The sequence below is a fragment of the Drosophila busckii genome, chromosome X (genome assembly GCF_011750605.1).
Source record: "Drosophila busckii strain San Diego stock center, stock number 13000-0081.31 chromosome X, ASM1175060v1, whole genome shotgun sequence".
In the NCBI taxonomy this organism is placed as follows: Eukaryota; Metazoa; Arthropoda; class Insecta; order Diptera; family Drosophilidae; genus Drosophila; species Drosophila busckii.
The window spans coordinates 21,968,093-21,987,371 of NC_046608.1; the positions used below are offsets into that span (position 1 = coordinate 21,968,093).

General features: G+C 35.5%; 1 protein-coding gene across 2 annotated transcripts; it reads right to left on the reverse strand.

The window, feature by feature from the left end:
- Positions 1-582: 582 nt before the first annotated feature.
- On the reverse strand, positions 583-18,674 carry LOC108605819 (homeotic protein ocelliless). 2 transcript variants are annotated; one of them, XM_017995625.1, is made up of 4 exons: positions 18,609-18,674; positions 10,653-11,033; positions 8,238-8,392; positions 583-1,900 (listed from the first exon to the last, which is right to left on the reverse strand). In XM_017995625.1, exons 2-4 carry the CDS (start codon positions 10,822-10,824, stop codon positions 668-670), a joined length of 1,560 nt encoding a protein of 519 aa, XP_017851114.1. In that variant the 5' UTR covers positions 10,825-11,033; positions 18,609-18,674; the 3' UTR covers positions 583-667. The 2 variants fall into 2 exon arrangements, with proteins under 2 accessions (XP_017851114.1, XP_017851113.1); XM_017995624.1 differs by having other exon boundaries at positions 10,644-11,033.
- Between the last annotated feature and the right edge of the window lie 605 nt (positions 18,675-19,279).

Genomic DNA, 19,279 nt, shown 5'->3' on the forward strand with positions numbered 1-19,279 from the left:
TTTAGCTATGAAATGTGAGTTTATATGAAAAAAATTATATATTTAGTTTGATATGCAGCGCTGGCAAACTCTAGGCTGCGCCCTATATATATATAATATATATATAGACAGAAATTAATGCAGCTTAAATTAATTTTTACAAGTGTTTTTGCAGCACTAAAGTTGCGCGCGCGCTAATTTTGCTATATATATTAATGTTGAGTGCAAATTAAAAAAAAAAAAAAAAAAAAACCACGCATACGCAGAGTAAAAAAATTTGTTAAGCTTATGAGTTTTGAGTAGAAGAAAATTGTTAATTTATCACTCAATTACTTCGTTGCACATGCATGTGTGTGTGTGTGTGTGTGTGTGATTATATATAAAACACACATAGTTAGCTTAGTTTAAAAAAAAATATTTATATTATAGACTAAGCAAAAAAAAATTATATATATATATATGTGGGAGTGCAGACAGCGATATGTATGTGTGTGTGTGTGTGTGTGAACTAGTTAAAGTGCTGCTGCTCATATTGCTGCTGCTGCTGCTGCTGCTGCTGTTCAGCGACTGTTTGCTGCTGCGGCTCGCTGCTGGCGCTGGCGCTGCTGCTGTCTGCTGTGCTGCCGCTGCCGCTGGCGCTGCCGCCACCGCGATTGCTGCTGCTGCCGCAGCATTGGAACAACAGATTCTACACCATGTTCGCATATTTATCCTGCGGCGACATGTAGTCCAAGCTATTCTGTGAGAAAGCCTGCGCGCTTACGCTGCCCGTGAACGAGGGCGACGGCGACAGGCCAAAGTTGCTGGCCGTATAGCCGGAGTGGCCCATATTATAGTTGACCTGATTCTGATTGCTAAAGTATTCCATTTGCGAATAGTAGCTGGGCGCCTGTGCATAGTTATTCGGATATTGCTGATACTGATTATGCCAGAAATTGTACGAATCGTGATTCGACATGTAGGCCGAGTGGGCCGAATGATGCGCCGTTGCTGAGGCGGACTGTGCGGACTGCGCAGCGTGTGCCGCCGCTGCTGCCGATTGGGGCGACATGGGCGTTATGGGCGGAGAGGGTGTCGTGATGCTGCTGCTGCTGTCCATGGGCGTGATGTTGCCGCCGGGCTGCAGCAGGCGCGGATTGCTGCCGGCAGCGCTGCCATAGATGCTGTGATGATGATGCGCCGCAGCGCCAATATCGCCGCCCGCCTCCTTCAGCGTATCGTAGGGCGAACGCAGCGCCTCGCCGGACAAGCCAAGGCCGCCCACGCCCACGCCCACGCCCACACCCACGCCCACGCTATTGGGCACACCCACATTGCCATAGCCGCCACCCAAATGCTCCTTCTTGCACACAATGCTCACCGGACTCACCGATGTTGCTGGCGTCGGCAGCAGCGGCGACGAATTCTGATGCGCTGCTGTTACATTTAAAGCTGCTGCGGCTGCTGCTGCCGAAATGTTGCTGCTGCCGCCGCCAGACGTTGTGTTGCTGTTGTTGTTGTTGTTGCTTGCATTGCTGCTGCTGTTGTTGTTGTTGTTGCTGTTGTTGGCGTTGAGGAAGGAACTGTGATGTGATTTTATCGATTGCGCTGCTGCCACAGCCGCTGCGCTTACCGCTGCCGCTGTTGAGCTGCTGCTGCCGCTGCCGTTGCCGTTGCCGCCGCTGGCATTTGCATTATTGTTGCCACTTTTGTTTTGACTTGATTTATTGGCGCCATTGTTGCCACTCGTGCTGTTGCCACTTGTACTGTTGCTGTTGTTGTTGTTGCTGTTGCTGTTGTTGTTGCTGCTGTTGTTGTTGTTGCGGCTGCCGCTGCTGCAACTGTTGCTGCCGCTGGCATTTTTTGAATTGCTTAAACTGTTCGATTGCTGCTGCTGCTGCAACTGTTGCCGGCACTTGGCGCGACGATTCTTGAACCAAACCTGCAAGCAAAACCAAAAAAATTTAAAATAATTAGTAAAATTTATAAAACAAGAACTAAAACTAATAACTATTTAAATATTTATTTTATTTTTAAATTTAAATTTTATTTTATAAGTAAAATAGCTGCTCAAATTTAGAAATAGAAAGTTTTTTAACTCTAATATTAAAGAATTTTAATATTGGCAAAGCTACAAAAATTTTATTTTTCAAAAATTTGAATTAACATTATTTTGAAATTTAAATTTTACTTTATAAAAAATATGATAGTATTTTTTTTTATTTATTTATTCATTTTTTATTCATTTTAAATCGAGCTATTTTTTGTTGAACTAAATTCAAAGCTATTTAGCAATACAAATATAAAATTTTATTATTATTTTTAAATATTGAATGCAAAATTTATTAAGCCTTTTTTTAAATCGAAAATTATATTTTTTTAAAATTTAATAAGCATAAGCGTAAGCTTTGCTTAAAGTTTTGTAGAGTTTGTAGAATATTGTTGTGTAGAGTTGGCTACTTTTATAAATTTTATTTTTAATGTTAAAATGTTATTGAGTTATTTAAATTTAAAAAGCATTGCTTAAAGTTTTGTAGAGTTTGTAGAATATTTTGCATATTTTTGTGTAGAGTTGGCAGAGTTACTTTAAGCTTTAGTACAGTATGTGTTGCAAGTATTTTGATAGCAACAAGCAAAAGTTGTCACGTGCATTTAGGCACAAGTATTTGCTTAATCAAGTGTGCCACGCCCCAGTGCCCAACCACCCACTCCAGCCACTCTCTAGCGCTCTCTCCAAACATCAAGCTGCAATTTTCCCACATCAATTAGTTTTTTTTTTCAATGCGTTGCTTGCAATGAATAAATTATATTAGCTATTGCCACACACACAAACACACACACACACACACTTGAAGGCGTGAACAACAACAACAACAGGAAAAGCTCAAAATTTAGGACGAACGACGACAACAAGTGCAAAAAGTCACGCGCTATATAAAGTTATAATAACAGCCGACGGGGCTACAGTTATTTATTTTTGTTGCTGCCACTGGCTGCTGCCACATCTCGATTATGTTGCTGACAGCAGCAGCAGCAGCAGCAACAACAATAAACAGCCCATAAAGCGGCACAGTCGAGCGCAAGGAATTCACTTAGCCTTGTTTGTTATGCTTAAGGGGCTGCAAACAATCCGCTAAGTGCAGCCGCACCACCCACACGAGAGAACCCACCCAAAAAACCGTAATGTTGTTTCAGTGATTTGTTATTTGGGGTTGGTGTTTGCTTGCTAATGGCTTGTGCTTTGGTAAACAGCAGAATTTATTACCGAAGACCCCCCCCAGCCACCACCCCCAGCCCCAGTCACTCTTCATTGCTAACCACCAACTCCTGCTGGCATTTCCCAAAGTTAACACTTGCCACGCGGCTGTGGCCACTCGAGCATTTCATTGCTGCACGTAACGAGCCCAACACAAAAACCAGGGACTCGGCACTACTCCCTGATTTCAGCTCAAGTGGGTGGGCGTGGGCGCACAACAAAAAGAGCATTAAACAAGGCGTATCAAATTTCATTATTTGTCAGCACAAGTTTTTGCTTCCTTTTTTGATTTCCTTCGCCTACTTCAAATTCAATTTCAATTTACAAATTTTCAATTGAGTTTGAGTTTGACTCGCTCATTCTTTTCATTTGATATCGTTTAATGAGCTGCAATGTCAATTTTTTTTTATATTATTTTGCACATTTTGCACTTTATTTGATGTACTAATGCAGTTTGTTATTTACTTCAAAGCAAAAATACTTGAAACGCTTATAATTAAAATTGTTGATTCGTATCTGATCAGCGAGTTATGCAGTTGATTGATTTTCATTGAATTTGTTTGCTTTGATTTAAATTGTACAAATTTTTCAATAATTTTGAGCTTGACTTAAATACAATAATAAACTCAACTAGTTTATTTCAATTAATTTATTTTTGAATTATTTGACACATGTGACATAAATAATTGCTACGTAATTAATTTCACAAGCTATTGACAACTTGAACATGAGTTTATTTTATTAAAATGAATACTAATTTGATTTAAATATAGCGACAGTTATTCCAATTCAATTTGTCAGCGCAAAAGTCGCAACGCAACAGCAAAAAGCAAAGCAAACAAATTGAGAATGCAAGTACCGTTGCTTGTTGCTAAGCTAAGATAAGCAGCTGCTGCTGCTGCTGCTGCCGCTGCTGACGTCGCAAGAGCGCAAAGTAACGGCTAACTAAAGAGCTGAAGAGAGCGCAAGATTGAAAGCTGCGCTGCTCTTTTACTCTTTGAAGTGCAGTCAGTGCATGTGATTTTAAGTGCGTGTTAAGCAGTGAAAAGTGTGCGGCTAAATAAAATAATTAAAAAGTGTTAATTACAGCGTTTAAATAATAAAAAAAAAGCTACTGCTTTGCGTAAGTTAAACAAGTGAATATAAAATGCAATTTCAATAACAAAACTTGACTTGATTTTAAGCTGATTTGTTAAAACTTCAAATAATGTTAACGCAACGTAAATTATGCAGACACACACACACACACACATACATAGAGTTTTTTATTTCTTTGCTGCTGCGGCGTGGCAAAAATCAGCGACTGAAAATGTTAATCCCGCAATGGGAAAATTAATTTTATAAAACAGCTGTGCATATTATATATATAAAGTTTTTGAGCTATGTGTGTGTGTGTGTGTGTGACAACGAGACAAATCCTTTTACAATAAAACAAAAAAAATAAAGAGAAAACTAAAAGGGAAATGTTAAAAAGAGTTGCTGCTACCCTTGCAGGGCACCTAGAGCCGCCTGTACCTAAAAATAAAAATGAAAAAAAAAATTTGTAGCGAGCACTAAAAATGGCTGCAAACAAAATTCTCCCCGCGCGCCCACTTAAGCCCTCAACAGCTGTAACAGAGGTGACAATGGGCCAGCGCGGGGGTTGGGGGTACTATTATGCTTGATTTATGATAGCGACACACACACGCACACACAGTTAGAGCGCGCGCGTGTATTCGTCGCTTCAGTTCGCTTCGCTTTGCTTCGTTCCGTTTCGTTTCGTTTCGTTGCGTTGCGTTGCGTTGTTTGCGTTTACGAACGAATGAAAACATTAGGGCGTAAATGTTTGCGCTGTTCTGCTGCAGATAAGCTGCGTAAAATTATTACGTTATTTGTATTGGTTGCAATCAACCAACACACACACACACACACACACACACCCCAGTGGCAGCCACCACCAGCACACAGCACACAGCAGCAACACCCCACGCGTAGCTAGTACAGTGGCAATTACGCCCAGCTACCAAAAAAAATATGAAACTGACTTCAATTGCCGCCTATTTTGGCCATTAAGATGACTATCATTCAATTAATATTCGCCAGGCTAATGTTATTTTTTATTTATTTGCCACTCGCTATCGCTCTCGCTCTCTCTCTCTCAGTCTGCTAATTGAGTTGCTTGGCTTCTTCAAAAGCTTCAAGCGGGCTTCTCACACACACACACACACACACACCTAGACATAGTTTGCAGCAAATTTTGTTACCTTTTTGGCATTTCTATGCGCTGCGGCTTCTCTGCTGCTGCTTCTTCTTCTTCTACTTTGCTTTCTTTCTATTTGTAATTCAATATTGCGCCAAACGTTAGTTTTTTATTTTACTTTACTTAGTTTGTTGCGTTGCGTCACTGCAGTGTGCACAGTGTGGCAAAGTATAACAACAACAAAATAAATTATATTAAAAAAAATAAGTTTTTTTTGCTTATACAAAATATATTTTTATATACTTTAAAATATATTAATATAAGTCGCTATTGAATTTGATAGCTGTTAATTTTTATTAAGTTCAGCTCAGTCTAGTTTAAATTTATTAGCTGAAGTTTCTTAATAATCTTGAGTTTCTATAATTAAATAATGAGATTTCTATCTAACTATCTATCTAACTAACTATCTGTCTAACTATCTATCTAACTATCTATCTAACTATTTATTTATCTAGCTATCTATCTTTCTATCTCTAAACATAAAATTGCTTAATGATCTTGAGCTTCTATTACTAAATTATCAGCTTTCTATCTAGGTAACTATTTTTCTATCCAAAGCAAAGTAAATTAAGTTTAATTAGCACCACTGTGCACGCAAAAAAAATCTATACTAAGCCCCCCTCCCAGCTACGCCCATGCTGAGTATGCATTACATAGCGGAATGCAAGCGATTTGTATAAAAAACGTAGCGATTGTAAAAATTCTAGAGCTAAACTAAAGAAAATGCAACGTGTCCTGCAATGCTCGCGCTCTCTCGCTCATTCGCTCTCTCTCTCTCTCTCTCTCTCTCTCTCTCTCTGCTGCGAAACGTGTCGTTTTACGTTTCTGGCTCGACCACTGCAGGGGCTTCCCACTAGGCCAGGGCCAACGACCTAAACAATGTCACGTCACGTCCTTAAATTACAAGCGCGCCAGGGCCAGGACAAAAGGACAAAAGCAAAAGAGCAAACAAACATGCAATGCGATTTTTGCGAAGATTGAGAGATCGATTTGGATGATATTGGCAACGGCTGTGTTTGCTAACTTGGCCAGCAGGCTCAGGCGCAGGATCAGTGCTTGGGCCATTCGCAGCCAGTTTGTTTGCTTAGGCAGCAAGGACACGACAAGCAAGGACACCTAAATAAACAGCAGCGAACGCTTCGCTGACAGCAAATAGAGATGTTTGGAAATGTAGAGGAAAAATTAGCGCAAATTATGCTTGCCTAATGCGTAGAGCAAACTTTGGCTGCATGTCCTTGAAGCCGCACGCAAGAGGGTGCCGAGCAGTGGGTGGGGGGTTTTGCTTTGATACTTTGTGCAAATAAAACGCCAAAGCAGCTAAAATTCAATTGTTGCTAAAGTCACACACACACACACACACACACACACACACGCACACGCACACATATGTGCGTCTGCCACGCCCACTTTTTGCCACGCTACAGTTACAAGCTGCTGCTTGGCTTGTAATTTGTTTGTTTTATGGATTTTTGTGCTTAAGCTAGAATTTTTGGCTTTGGGGGCGCGTTTTGCCGCCTTATGCTTAATTAAACAATTTGCTTAGGCATATGTGTGTGTGTGTGTGTGATAATAAACACACATATGTGTGTGTGTGTGTGTTTGCCTATGAAAGTCAGCGACAGGCGTCAAACTGTAAAAAGCAGCAGTCAGTCAGCCTATTGGCCGCCAAAAAGGCAACAGCTCAGCTTAGCCAAGTTGCGTTTCAGTCTAAATTTTGTTTTAGTTGCAGTTTATTAAGCTGCTATTAAAAACTTTTGTTATTAAGTTTGCACAAAGATTAATCTTGTCTGCTTCTATTGTTAAGTAAACAAACTTTGCAGACGGGCAGGGGGTCAACAATTTTTTCAAGCTAATTGCAACAATTTTAAATGCTTCAATTATTAATTTAAATTTTAAGCAAAAAACTTTGCAAGCTTTTTGTGCCAATGGCTATTTAAAAAATAAAATTATAAGCTTATTTATTTAAAATTGCATTCAACTTCAATTTCTTTATTTAAAAATGCATTTTGAAAATGATTGCGTATATTTTAAATAAAAATTTTAATTAACTTTCAGATTTTTCTTTACTCAAAATTGCAATTTAAAATTATTGCACATATTTTAATTAAAAATTTAAATTCAAACTCAATTTCTTTATTTAAAATTGCAGTTTACAAATATTGCATATATTTTAATAAAAAACTTTAATTCAATTTAACTTTCTTTAAAATTATTGCATATATTTTAATAAAAAATTTTAATTAAAGTCAAATCAGCTCTTAGTTCCATTTCTTTAGTGTAATATAAGACATTAATTTAAACGTTAGTTTAAATAAAAAACTGCAGCTATTATACACAAAAAATTAAGCTTAAGCAATTTTTATAAATTATAAATTTTTATATATTTTTGTGCTATTTGAATTAATTAATTATTTCGTTTTTAATTTCATTGCAGCTAATTTCAAAATTGTCAGAGTAAGTTTTAATTTAAATTTATTATTATAAAGCAAATAAAAATTGCAACGCTATATTAAGCATGAAATAAAATATGTGCTAAATTTAGCACAATATTTAGTACATGCATTGATTTAGTTGAAAAATGCAAGCAAATTAATAATGGATTTTTGCTTTTAAATTTAATTGAAAGGAAGGCGACATATGCACATATATAGAAAGTTATTGCTTGATAGCTGTTATATATAACTGATGTGCATTATATGAGCAGAAAGCTGTTATATATAACTGATATACATTATATGAGTTGAATTGTATTTAGATTTAAATTAAATTGAACTCAAGTCTTACCTGTACTCGCGACTCGGGCAGATTAATCTTGAGTGCGACTTCCTCGCGCATAAAAATGTCCGGATAACGTGTCTTGCCAAAAAGCGCCTCCAGCACATCGAGCTGGGCACGTGTGAATGTGGTGCGTTCACGACGCTGTTTTCTTGTGTTTACACCTGTTAACAAAAAGTGGGGAGAGATAGAAAGTAGCAAATATATATTAGCTAAAAATTGTTATGCCTGTGGCCGTTTTCAATTTGCCTGCGTAGCTTGAAAATGTGCTGAAAGTACAGTATATAGCGCATACGACGTGTAGGCCAAGAGCAGCGCAACCCTTAAGCTAACAACCCCCAAAAAAAACCAAAAAAAGAAGCAAAAACCAAAAACAGCAGCAGCAAATCAACCAACCCCAGTTGTTGTTGCCCACCCCTCGTTTGCACAATATATAAAGCAAGTATATAATATATATAGACATATGCGTGCTTGTGTGTGTGTGTGTGTGTGTGAGCTAAGCTGCAGCATTGTTTGCTTGCCCGCGTGGCTGTGTTCCAAACATTTGTGTGCACCCCTTTTGTGTCTGTCTCCATCCCTGTGCCGCACTCTAGCTTATCTCGCTCGCACACACACACACACATACATACACATACAAGCGCTATCAAAAATTAATGAGTTAGTCATTTTGATCATGAATTTATAAATTGTATAAAAAAAAGCAGCAGCAGCAAAAAAAAAACTTTACTTCAACTTTGGCTGGCGGCGCAGCTGCCGTATTGCTCTCTCTTTCGCACGCTACGCTATTGTTGCTGCTTTTTCCAAAATGGTTGCCGGTGATGAAACAAAATTAATTGCAATTCGTATATAATTTATAAATGTTTCGGCTGCCTCAAACCTTGAAACGCCTTTTGGCTTGGACTTGTTTAATGAACTGCAGTCATTTGTTACTAATATTTATTTATTTATTTTTTGTGGTTTTTTTTGTGTGTGTGTATTTTAATTATGTTGCTGCCCTGGAATTTGGTTTGCACTAATTAGCTCAAGGGTAAGCTAAAGCTGCGAATTTGTAGCGTAGAGTAGTTACTGCACTAGTGCGCGGTAGTTAGTATGGGGAGCAGTTCACTTTCGCTAAACGATGTCAGTAGTTACCAATTCTACAGTTCGTAGTAGCATTGCTACTATTTTGACTGCTACTATTTGGAATGCTACTATTTTAATTGCTATTATTTTGATTCATATTATTTCCCAACTCTTTTATATTTGCCTACTACTATTCTGACAACTTTTTTGCTTGCTACTCTATTGACTGCTACTATTTTGATTGCTACTATTTGGACTGCTACTATTCTGTTTCATTTTAGTTCCCGACTCTTTTTATTTTATTTACAATTACTATTATTTATTATTATTTATTTGCCTATTTTGACTACTTTTTTGCTTGCTACTCTCTTGAGTGCTACTATTTTGACTAATTTCCCTAATTCCCAACACTTCTTTATTTTATTTACTTTTAATTTTACTTATTTAATTGCTACTCTTTTGACTGCTACTTTTTTGCTTGCTACTATTTTGACTGCTATTATTTTGACTACTTTTTTGCTTGCTACTATTTTGACTAATTTCGCTTTTTGTTTTATTTACAATAACTATTACTTATTTAATTACTACTCTTTTGACTGCTACTTTTTTTGCTTGCTACTATTTTGACTGCTATTATTTTGAATAATTCAGCTAGTTTCCGACTTACTTATTAACTTACTACTCTTTTGACTGCTCTCTTTTATTCAATTTAATGTTTGTTTTTTTAGAACTGTAACCTAGTAACTAGTTTATGCACCAGCTACGCGCTAGTGCCAAATTCTTGCTTTGCTGCTCATGCGATTTGATTTAATTTAGCTGCTCGCTCTCGAGTCTGCAATTATTGTCAGCTTATAACAAAACATGCACGACAAACAAAATTGATGACGTTATATATATCAATAATAATATATATATACTTGTATTGATTTTGCAGTTGTCTGTCTGTTCTCTCATTTTTTTTTATTATTTGCCCCGACGACGCTTTTGTTAACTCTTTTAGCATTTTGTAGCCAGATATTTATTTTTTATGATTTTTTTTCTTTGCTTGTTGTTGTTGTTGGTTTGTCAATTTAGCAGCGTCAGCAAACCCAAGTGGAGTTTTTCAGTCGCATTGGCAGTCGCTTTTGGCTCATTATTCATTTTGACAATTTAACTGATAATGATGCAATCGGCTGCTGCTGCAAGAGCTCGAGAGTTGGTCTCGAGAGTTGTTGCCAATTGAGTTATCATTTGGGGCCAGGCATTTATCATTTATAAACAGTTTGCTACGCAGAGACTTTCAGCACATTTTCTCTTTTGAGAAGTTTGTTGTTTGTTTTTTTTTTATACCAAAATTGTTTTTGCGATATTTACCCCACATACCTTGGGAGAACCCAACAGCCTCCAGACCATGTGGCAGGCCGAAGGGACCCAATGATGGCATCGGCATGCCCGGCGGCAATGGACCATGCGGCACCGAATGATGCGGATGGGGTCCGCCATAGCTATGCGGATGCGGTCCCAAATCTCCGGATTTAAGAAATCCCGCCGCCATTAAGGCTTCTGTTGAATGGAGCGCCACTTTGAAGCTGTCTTCTGTCTCTCTCGCTCTCACAGGCACACTCACTCACTCTCTGTCTATCTCGCTAGCGAGCGGATCGCAGTCTGGTTACCGCTCTCTGTTGTTGCTGTGAATTTAAGCTTTAGCTCACTTACGACTCTGCTGCAGGCGTTGATCTAAAGTTGTACTAAATCTTCAGTTATCTGCAAGGCAAAAAAAAAAGAAGAAATAATGATAAAATATTAGCATAGTTTTTTGTGAGTAAGTACATAAAAGTTAAAGATGAGCTAAAAATGTTGAGCTAAATATTTTGGAAGCTGTAGAACTTGTAGAAATATGTGCGCAGTAGTTTGTTGTAGCTAAGTAAGATCTAAAGTTGATCTGAGTCTTTGATTTGCAGCAAGTGTTAGAAAGAATGTATGAATTACATTAGAACTATTAGTTTGTTGTAATTAGACATGATCTAAAATGTATTTAACGTTGATCTAAATCGTAAATTAGCAGCGAGTATTAGGAAAAATGTATAAATTACATTGGAATTATTAGTAGGTTAATAAATAAGATCTAAAGTTGATATGAAGTTGTGCTAAAATTGATCTAAATATGCATTTAGCAGCAAGTATGTAAGTTATAAAGAAAGTAAGTAATTAAGCATGTTCTAAAATTGTTCTAAAGTTGTTCTAAAGCTGATCTAAGCCTGCAGAACAAATGTTTGCATTTATTTTTGTTGCAAGCTGTATGATTGCAATTCCCCAGAGAAAGTCTGTCTCAAGCGTTGCCAGATCGTTGCACTAATTTAAGCCAGATGTGTTATTAATTTGCGTGTGCGCGTGAGCATGTAATTTGGGACAAGAGACTACCACAACAACAACACCACCAAAGAGTCGCTCTCTCTCTTTCGCACTTGAGTGGTTTAGTTTTTTTGGATTTTTGGCTTTGCCGGTTTCCATTTCTTGTACATTGCATTGGGATGCATTGAGCCATGAAAGCGACATGACAAAACAAAACAAATTCTTTTTTCTGTATGTGTATGTGTGTGTGTGTGTGGTTATGAATATGTGACAAATAGTTTTGCTGCTGAGTTTTCCAATTTCAAAACAATGTGCAAATCGTCGAGGTGTTCGTGCTAATCCCTGCAATTGGCCTGACCCTATATAGGTCTAACCTATATCGTTGTCCCTTTTGCCTTATCGCCGATAGCAGCAATTTCATTTTCGCACGAAATGCAAAAAAGAAAACTGCACAAAAGAGTTTTCTATATATATATAGATGGGACTTAATCCCTGCAACTGAGTTTGAGTTTGAGTATTCGGCCGCCGCCGCCGCCGCTCTGATCTGTTCTTAATCTTAATGCTAGGCTCGCTCTCTCTCGCTCTCTCGCACTCTTTGTTCCACTCTGATCTTGGCTGCATGTGTGTGGTTGCCTCTGCGGCGGGCTCTCTACGATGATGCCAATCGCTAAGCTAATCCCACACACGGCTCAGATCAAAGATCTTGCGGAATATTGCAGCCAAAGCCAAAGCCAAAGTTAGGCGTTGCCCTCTCGAAACCCAAAACCACATTAGACGACACTGGGCCTGGGCGTTGGGTAATCTTAGCGAGAGACGACTTAGGTAGGCAGCAGCTACAGTTATATATACAAAAATCATTTAATATATGCTAATTTTTTGCTACAAACATTTCATAACAAAATTTGTTTTAGTTTAGCCTCAAAGTTGTAGAAAAGAATTGAACTGAAGTGTACTAAATAATTTATATATAAATAATATAAAATAAATGATTATAGCAGCTAGAAATTTTAATACATTTTTGTAATATTTAGTTTCAAGTATAATATGTTTTAATTTAATTTTTATAGCAAATAACCAAATATATTTCAAATTGTTGAGCAAATATTTTTATAATTTTGGTGTAACTTACAATTTTTATATTTTTTCAATCAAAATATATTTTTTCAGCTCCCATTTAAAAAACTATATATATTTATACCAAAAAATTATATATATTTTTTTATTTAATTTTTATAGCAAATAAGCAAAATATAATTTTTTAGCACACATTTTTTTTTAATGTATATTTTTTATAACATTTATTTAGTTATTTATTTGCGAGTTTCGAAATTTTTATGCAATTAGTCACAACTAATAAACAAAAATTGAGGCAAAGGCATAAAATACATAATGATGCTGTCTAATTTTTTTGATGTTGATTTTTTTATACATGTGACAAATGTTAAAATAAAAAATACAAAAGGCAACAGATAGACAAAGATTTCGACTACGCGCCTACGTGATATTCTTGTTATTTTGGCGCTGTCTAATTTATGAAAAATCATGGCAAAAAAAAAGAAAGAAAGAAAGACAGAGAGACAGACGGACAGACTGAAACATGTGGCCCCGCTGGCCATTGTGTCATTGGATCGTGTATGTGTGTGTGTGTGCGTGTGTGTGCCTTTCCCCCAGTTCGAAGCCCCGAGGGACTTTTGAACTCGCTGTGAACTGTGTCGCTGTCGTTTTCAAATCATTTTGTCTATACAAGGCAGCACGTACGACACACACACACACACACACACACACACATGCTTGTATGCTGCTTTGATTTTCACTTTCAGTTTCAATTTCCGTTCGCTTTGCAATCCTTTTAATTACGGTCAAAATAATATTTGTTAAAAAAAAAAAAAAATATTCAACAACAAAAATTTGAAAACTGTAGGTAAACAGCCTTAGGAAAATAAACAACAAAAATAATTTCAAGCGCGCCCGCACTTAAAGTTTAACAACTACTGAAACGGTAGCCCCAGCGAACGCTGAGAAAAGTTCCAAGACGCAGTTTTGATTTTGACTTTGTTTATTGTTTTTAGTGCGAGAGACAACAATTAATGGAGCAGCAGCAGTCGCGCCGCAGCATTTGCTGCGTAACCTGGGAAAGTCGTCAAGCTACAAAACTCATGGGAACTCGAAATCGAATTTGTGCAAATTTGATATTTTCAAAGATTAATGATGCGCTACCAATTTGTTTGCATATATATATTTTTAGCTGATGCTTAGAAAGTGACAGACGAATTGGCATAGCATAGTTAGTTTTTTTTTTCTTCTAACTAACACGCGCTAATTAATATGAACAACTCAACTGTTCGTTGAGTGCAACGAGCTGTCAAAAGCGCTCAGCTTCAGCCTCAGAGCCAGAGCCAGAGTCAAGCTCCATAACAACTTAACTTAACTTATAACTGCTAAGCAAGTCTACAGTGCACAACAAGTGGCGCACACTTAATCCAACTAATCGAACTAAAGTTAGCTTGAACTTTGACTTGAACAGCAGTTGCAGCTATAATTAATTATTGTTTATTATATTTGATTTATGCAAGTCGAAACTCTTTGCTTTGCTTTACGTTTCAAACAATTTAGTTTCAGTTTGAGCTGCGCTTTTTTTATTTCCTTATATAAGCATTAATCAAATTTATTTGACTGCATTCTAAACTTATTTTAATTATAAAAGTTCAATGCATTTCGCTTTTTAATTGTTTTATTTTTATTAAATTTGCTGCGCATTTGTTTAATAAGCTTAAGCTTATATTATTAATTTATTTTGAATTTTGTTATATCAAACATTTTATATAAAATAGATTAAGCTCATATTATGAATTTAAAGTCATGTGGCTTTTTTATTTTATTATATTTTCACTAACAAACTTTTAAATTTATATTTTTACTTTTGTTTGCTTGCTCTAGTTTGCTTTTTATATAAATAATTTAGCTCCATAAATATTTAATTTAGTCCGCTTTAGTATTTATTTTGTAGTAGGCAATATTTTTCTTTAAAAATTAAAAGCTTTTTGTTGAGTTTTTTGAAGTAAAACAAGCTTAGCTTTTATATTTTAATTTGTAAAGCTTTTTAATTAAAATATGCTGCATTTTTTGTAACATTTTTTTAAATAAAACAAGCTTAGCTTTTATATTTTAATTTGTTAAGCTTTTTAATTAAAATTTGCTGCATTTACTGTTGAGTTTTTTGAATTAAAGCAAGCTTAGCTCTTATATTTTGCTCAAATAATTTTTAAAAACTTTAAAAACTTTGTAATTAAATTCAAAAAATGTATAAAAAAAGCTTATATTAGGCTCAAATAATTATTAATATAATATTTTATATAACAAACAGCATAAGTTGCAATTTCAAAAATTTATTAAGCACAGAATTAGCTAAAATTAATTTTATACGCATTGCTTAACTTGCTTTAAATTAAATGTAATTTTATTATTTTATTTATTAATTTTATTTTATAGATAAATAAGTTTAGTTTAATAATGTTTTTTTTATATAAAGCGCTTTTAAATATTAAAAAATGTTTCAATTGCAAAGTTTAAAATAAACGAATTAAAACTAAGCAAAGTCAATTGCTAGTTTGCCTTGTAGTGCAGTGTAAATGTGTGAATAACGCGTTTTGGCCAGACAGCAAGCAGCATATACATATAATATAAGCCAACTAGATATATATATATATATAGTTATTTCTCAGGCTCATTTACATAGCACAAGTTGCTACTGGAATCTGCAAGGCACATTAAACCAGCAACCGGCTGTTGACTTAAGACTGTAGCGGTCGATGGGGGGTGCGGGGTTTAGGCCGCTTGGCCTAGCCATAATAAGCTTGTCTTGTCTGCTTGGCAACTTAATAAAAACGCACAAAGAACTTTTAGCGTCGGCTGCGTGTTGAGGCAAGTTGCAAGTTGCAATTGCAACTCTCGCGCGCTCTCTCTCTCTCTCTCTCTCTCTCTGGCTTACGCCATTTCTACGCAAATGCATTTTGACATTTAAATTTGCAATTTTCGCATAAAATTATATTTATTTAAAAAAAGAAAACGTTGAGTTGCTGCTGCTGCTGCTGCTGCTGTTGGCAGCAACTGTTGCTGATGTGTAAAATTGCTGCTACTGCTCGCTTGACACGCTGACGTTGATGCTAGCCTGAAGTTTAATTAACAAACGTGCCAAATAATTGAAAAAGTGTGAAGATTTGACAAGTTTAAGACGCATTTAAATGTCTAGCAGCTATATATATATATCTATATCTGTATGCTTGGCCTAGAAATTCAAGTTAAGTAGCTGACGCTGAGTAGCTTGACGTTATTTTTTTTAATTAGTTTTTCACATTTAATTAAATTGACACTTGAGCAATTTAACAGTTAGCTCATTGCTAAATTCGTTGCTCTAAATTTTATAATTTTTATGGCAATTAGTTTGCATCACTTAAGCATTTAATTTAGCTAGTTAGTAACTGCAATTTGTGTTAATTAACAATTTGGCATGGTCATTGATACGTTTGTTTATTTTTATTCAAGTGCCTGCTGGCAATTCAAATTTGTAAAAATAGCAAACAACAACAACAACAATAAACAAATTGTATTGCCTTCAAGTTATAAAAATAATAAAAACTCTGATTGCATCACAGTCAAAATAAATCAATAAATGTGTGTAGAGCAGAATAAGAAAAAATAATAAAAGACACTGAGACAACAACAACAATTTGACGCATTGTCAATATGATCTTGATAACTTGGCTTGCTTATATTTATTTTTGAGTGATTTCTATTTAAATGGCATTGTCAACGAAATACGAGAAGCCGAAAATTTCGAGTTATGTATACCTGAGGCTAACAGCGTAATGAGCCAAGCACTGCAGCCAACATATAAAAAAAAAACAAAATTAATAATAAAGAAACCAAAACTCACTTAAGGGCAAGGCGAGCCAAAGTCAACGCCGTCGCCGTCGCAGTCGCGATGCTGAGCCTCAAGATTGACACGTAGACGAAAATTTTATATTATTGTAGTTTGCCTAGAGACAGTCGACACACACACACACAGACAAATTGAGGCGTGTGTGTGTGTGTGTGTAACTGTAGATAAGCTATCAAACTGTCGCGACGCGATCAATTCATAAATCTTGAAATTGAATTGGAGCTACAAGTAACGGATGTGGCATGAATGAATGAACTACAATAATAAATGAAATTGAAATTGAAATTGAATTTGTGTCTTTTTTTGGCTCGCGTGGGTGTGAGCAAGAGCTAGAGCTATGTATCAAAATTAATGAATTAAAAAGCGCAGAATTTGTGTTTATAGTTTGTTTTTTTATCAAATTGCTGCTATATATATCTTTTTATATAAATCATAGTTTCAATTAGTAGTTATAACTACTATTTGAATTGCATTTTTGGTGTTTCAACTAAATAAATGAATTGTATGTTTATTTTCTCTATTTTCTGTTCTATACGTTTCATTTTATATAATTTTAGTTTCAATTAGTTACTGAGCTGCGATTTTTTTTTATTGTATTTCAACTATTATTATATTATAACCATTTGAATTGCATTTGAAATGCTTAAATTTGGTGTTTCAACTAATTAAATTAATTGTATGTTTATTTTCTCTATTTTCTGTTCTATTCGACTCTTTTCATATAATTTTAGTTTCAATTAGTTACTGAGCTGCGATTTTTTTTATTATATTATAACTATTATTATATTATAACTATTTGAATTGCATTTTAAATGCTTAAATTAATTGTATGTATTTTAATTTCTATTTTCTGTTCTATACGTTTCTTTTTATATAATTTTAGTTTCATTATTTCATTTCATATTATATTATAACATTTAACTGCTTCAATTGGCATTTTCTAACTTGAATTAATTGTATGCATATTAATCTGCATTTTCTATACTAAACTTTAGTTGCATTTAAGCTGAAAATATTTATTTTAAAACCAATATAATTAATTTAGCGTCTAGTTTGCTATTAATTTATATACAAACTAAACTAAATTCACACATTTGTATGTAATAAATTTTTTGAAAATTAATATGCCGCGCTATATATAATTAATAATCCAAACTAAACTAAATTGAAATTCATTGCTTTTTTGCTTATTCTTGCTGCTTGAATTTTGTAAAATTAATGTGCCGCTAAATCTTCAAAGATTGACAATTTTTCAATACAAAAATTCTAGTTTTAATTAGTGTGAGAATATTTATTTTAGCGCTGCTCAGCGCTTTTACTATTTTGTTTTAACACATAATTAATTTATGCTGAAAAATTGCTATCTGCATTCCAATTTATATGGAAAACCTCTATCTATCTTATATTTCTTATGCCATTGCAAATGTGAAATATGTTTAAACTACAGCCTAAGAGTTGAAAGCTACAAGCTCTGCTCTCCACTCATATGCAAATGTATATTATTATTGTCTGCTGGGGCTGCATAATATATATTTTTTTATAATTTATAGCCTCGCCGCTTTGAAATTAGCTAATAAAGCGCGACTGCTACAACAAATGAAACCAACAACAGCAACAACAATAACAAAATGTGTGAATAATGTGAGCTGAAGCCGTCGCAGCGAACGCTTTAAAAAACGCTACAAGTCGCTTGCGCAGCCGCTCAGCAAACAAAAAAAGAAAGAGAGAGAGAGGGGGAGAGAGCGAGTGAGTGAGATGGGGGCTAATGCGACGCACAGTAGTTGCGACTACTGCTGCTCAGGTAGCTCCAAAAAGTTAAATTTTTAGTGAGTTGGGCTACACTGCGGCTAATTAACAAATGAAATAAAAGGAGGCGGCATTAATATGCCCATTAAAATTATGAAAATCGAACAGATATATATATTTTTGGGTTGCCAAAGTCATTAGCATATAATTTTCCGTTCCTTTGAAATGCTAATTTATAAATTTAATTGCGCTACGCTGCTTTTGATTTGATCAATGTACTAACAGTTAGTCGGCAGACTTACCTTTGGTTCAAAATTTGTAGCACAGTTAATATTCCAGTGTTAGACAGCAAAAAAGTGTTGTAAGTGCAACTTTAATTATTATATAGATCCAAAATTGTTTGCATGCAAGTGCATTGCATTGTTGTTTGTTTGTTTGTTGTTTGTTTTTTTATTTATATGCCGTACACTTTGCGTTGGACACGAAAAAAAACAATGCACACTATACAGAAAGCTATAGCTATATATATATATATAGAACTTGGAACTGCTTAGTTGTTAAAAACTTTTGTTTGTTGTTAAAAACACGCACGAGAGAGAGAGAGCAAAGTTTTGTTTGTTGCAACGATCATCAGCGATCAAACGCGCATATATAACGTTATTATTATGTATGTATGTGCGCGTGTGTGTGTGTGTTTACATGTGTATGTTTGGCTGTTTGTTTGTTATACTTTTTGCTTTTTAAAATCAACAACAAAACGCAGACGAGAGCGCAGCAACGTACGACGCACAATCCGAGCGGCACGAATGTTACTTTGAAACTGATTTTCGTACGTTGTACACCTTTCAATGCGTAGCGTAAACGGCAAGCAACGTAGCAGCGCAGTCGGCAGCGACGTTGGGCAGCGACGACGCAGCAAGTAGCAGTAACAAAGAGCGAGAGAGAGATCTCTCTCTTAAGCAATGGCTGACGC

Excerpts from the sequence above, each read along its gene's own strand:
- LOC108605819 (XM_017995624.1), bottom strand. The coding sequence starts at position 10,824 with ATGGCGGCGGGATTTCTTAAATCCGGAGATTTGGGACCGCATCCGCAT. Across the intron at positions 8,393-10,643 it reads GTTCTCCCAAGGTATGTGGG|GTGTAAACACAAGAAAACAG; the intron begins GTAAATATCGCA and ends TTTTGTTAACAG. Across the intron at positions 1,901-8,237 it reads TGCCCGAGTCGCGAGTACAG|GTTTGGTTCAAGAATCGTCG; the intron begins GTAAGACTTGAG and ends TTTTGCTTGCAG.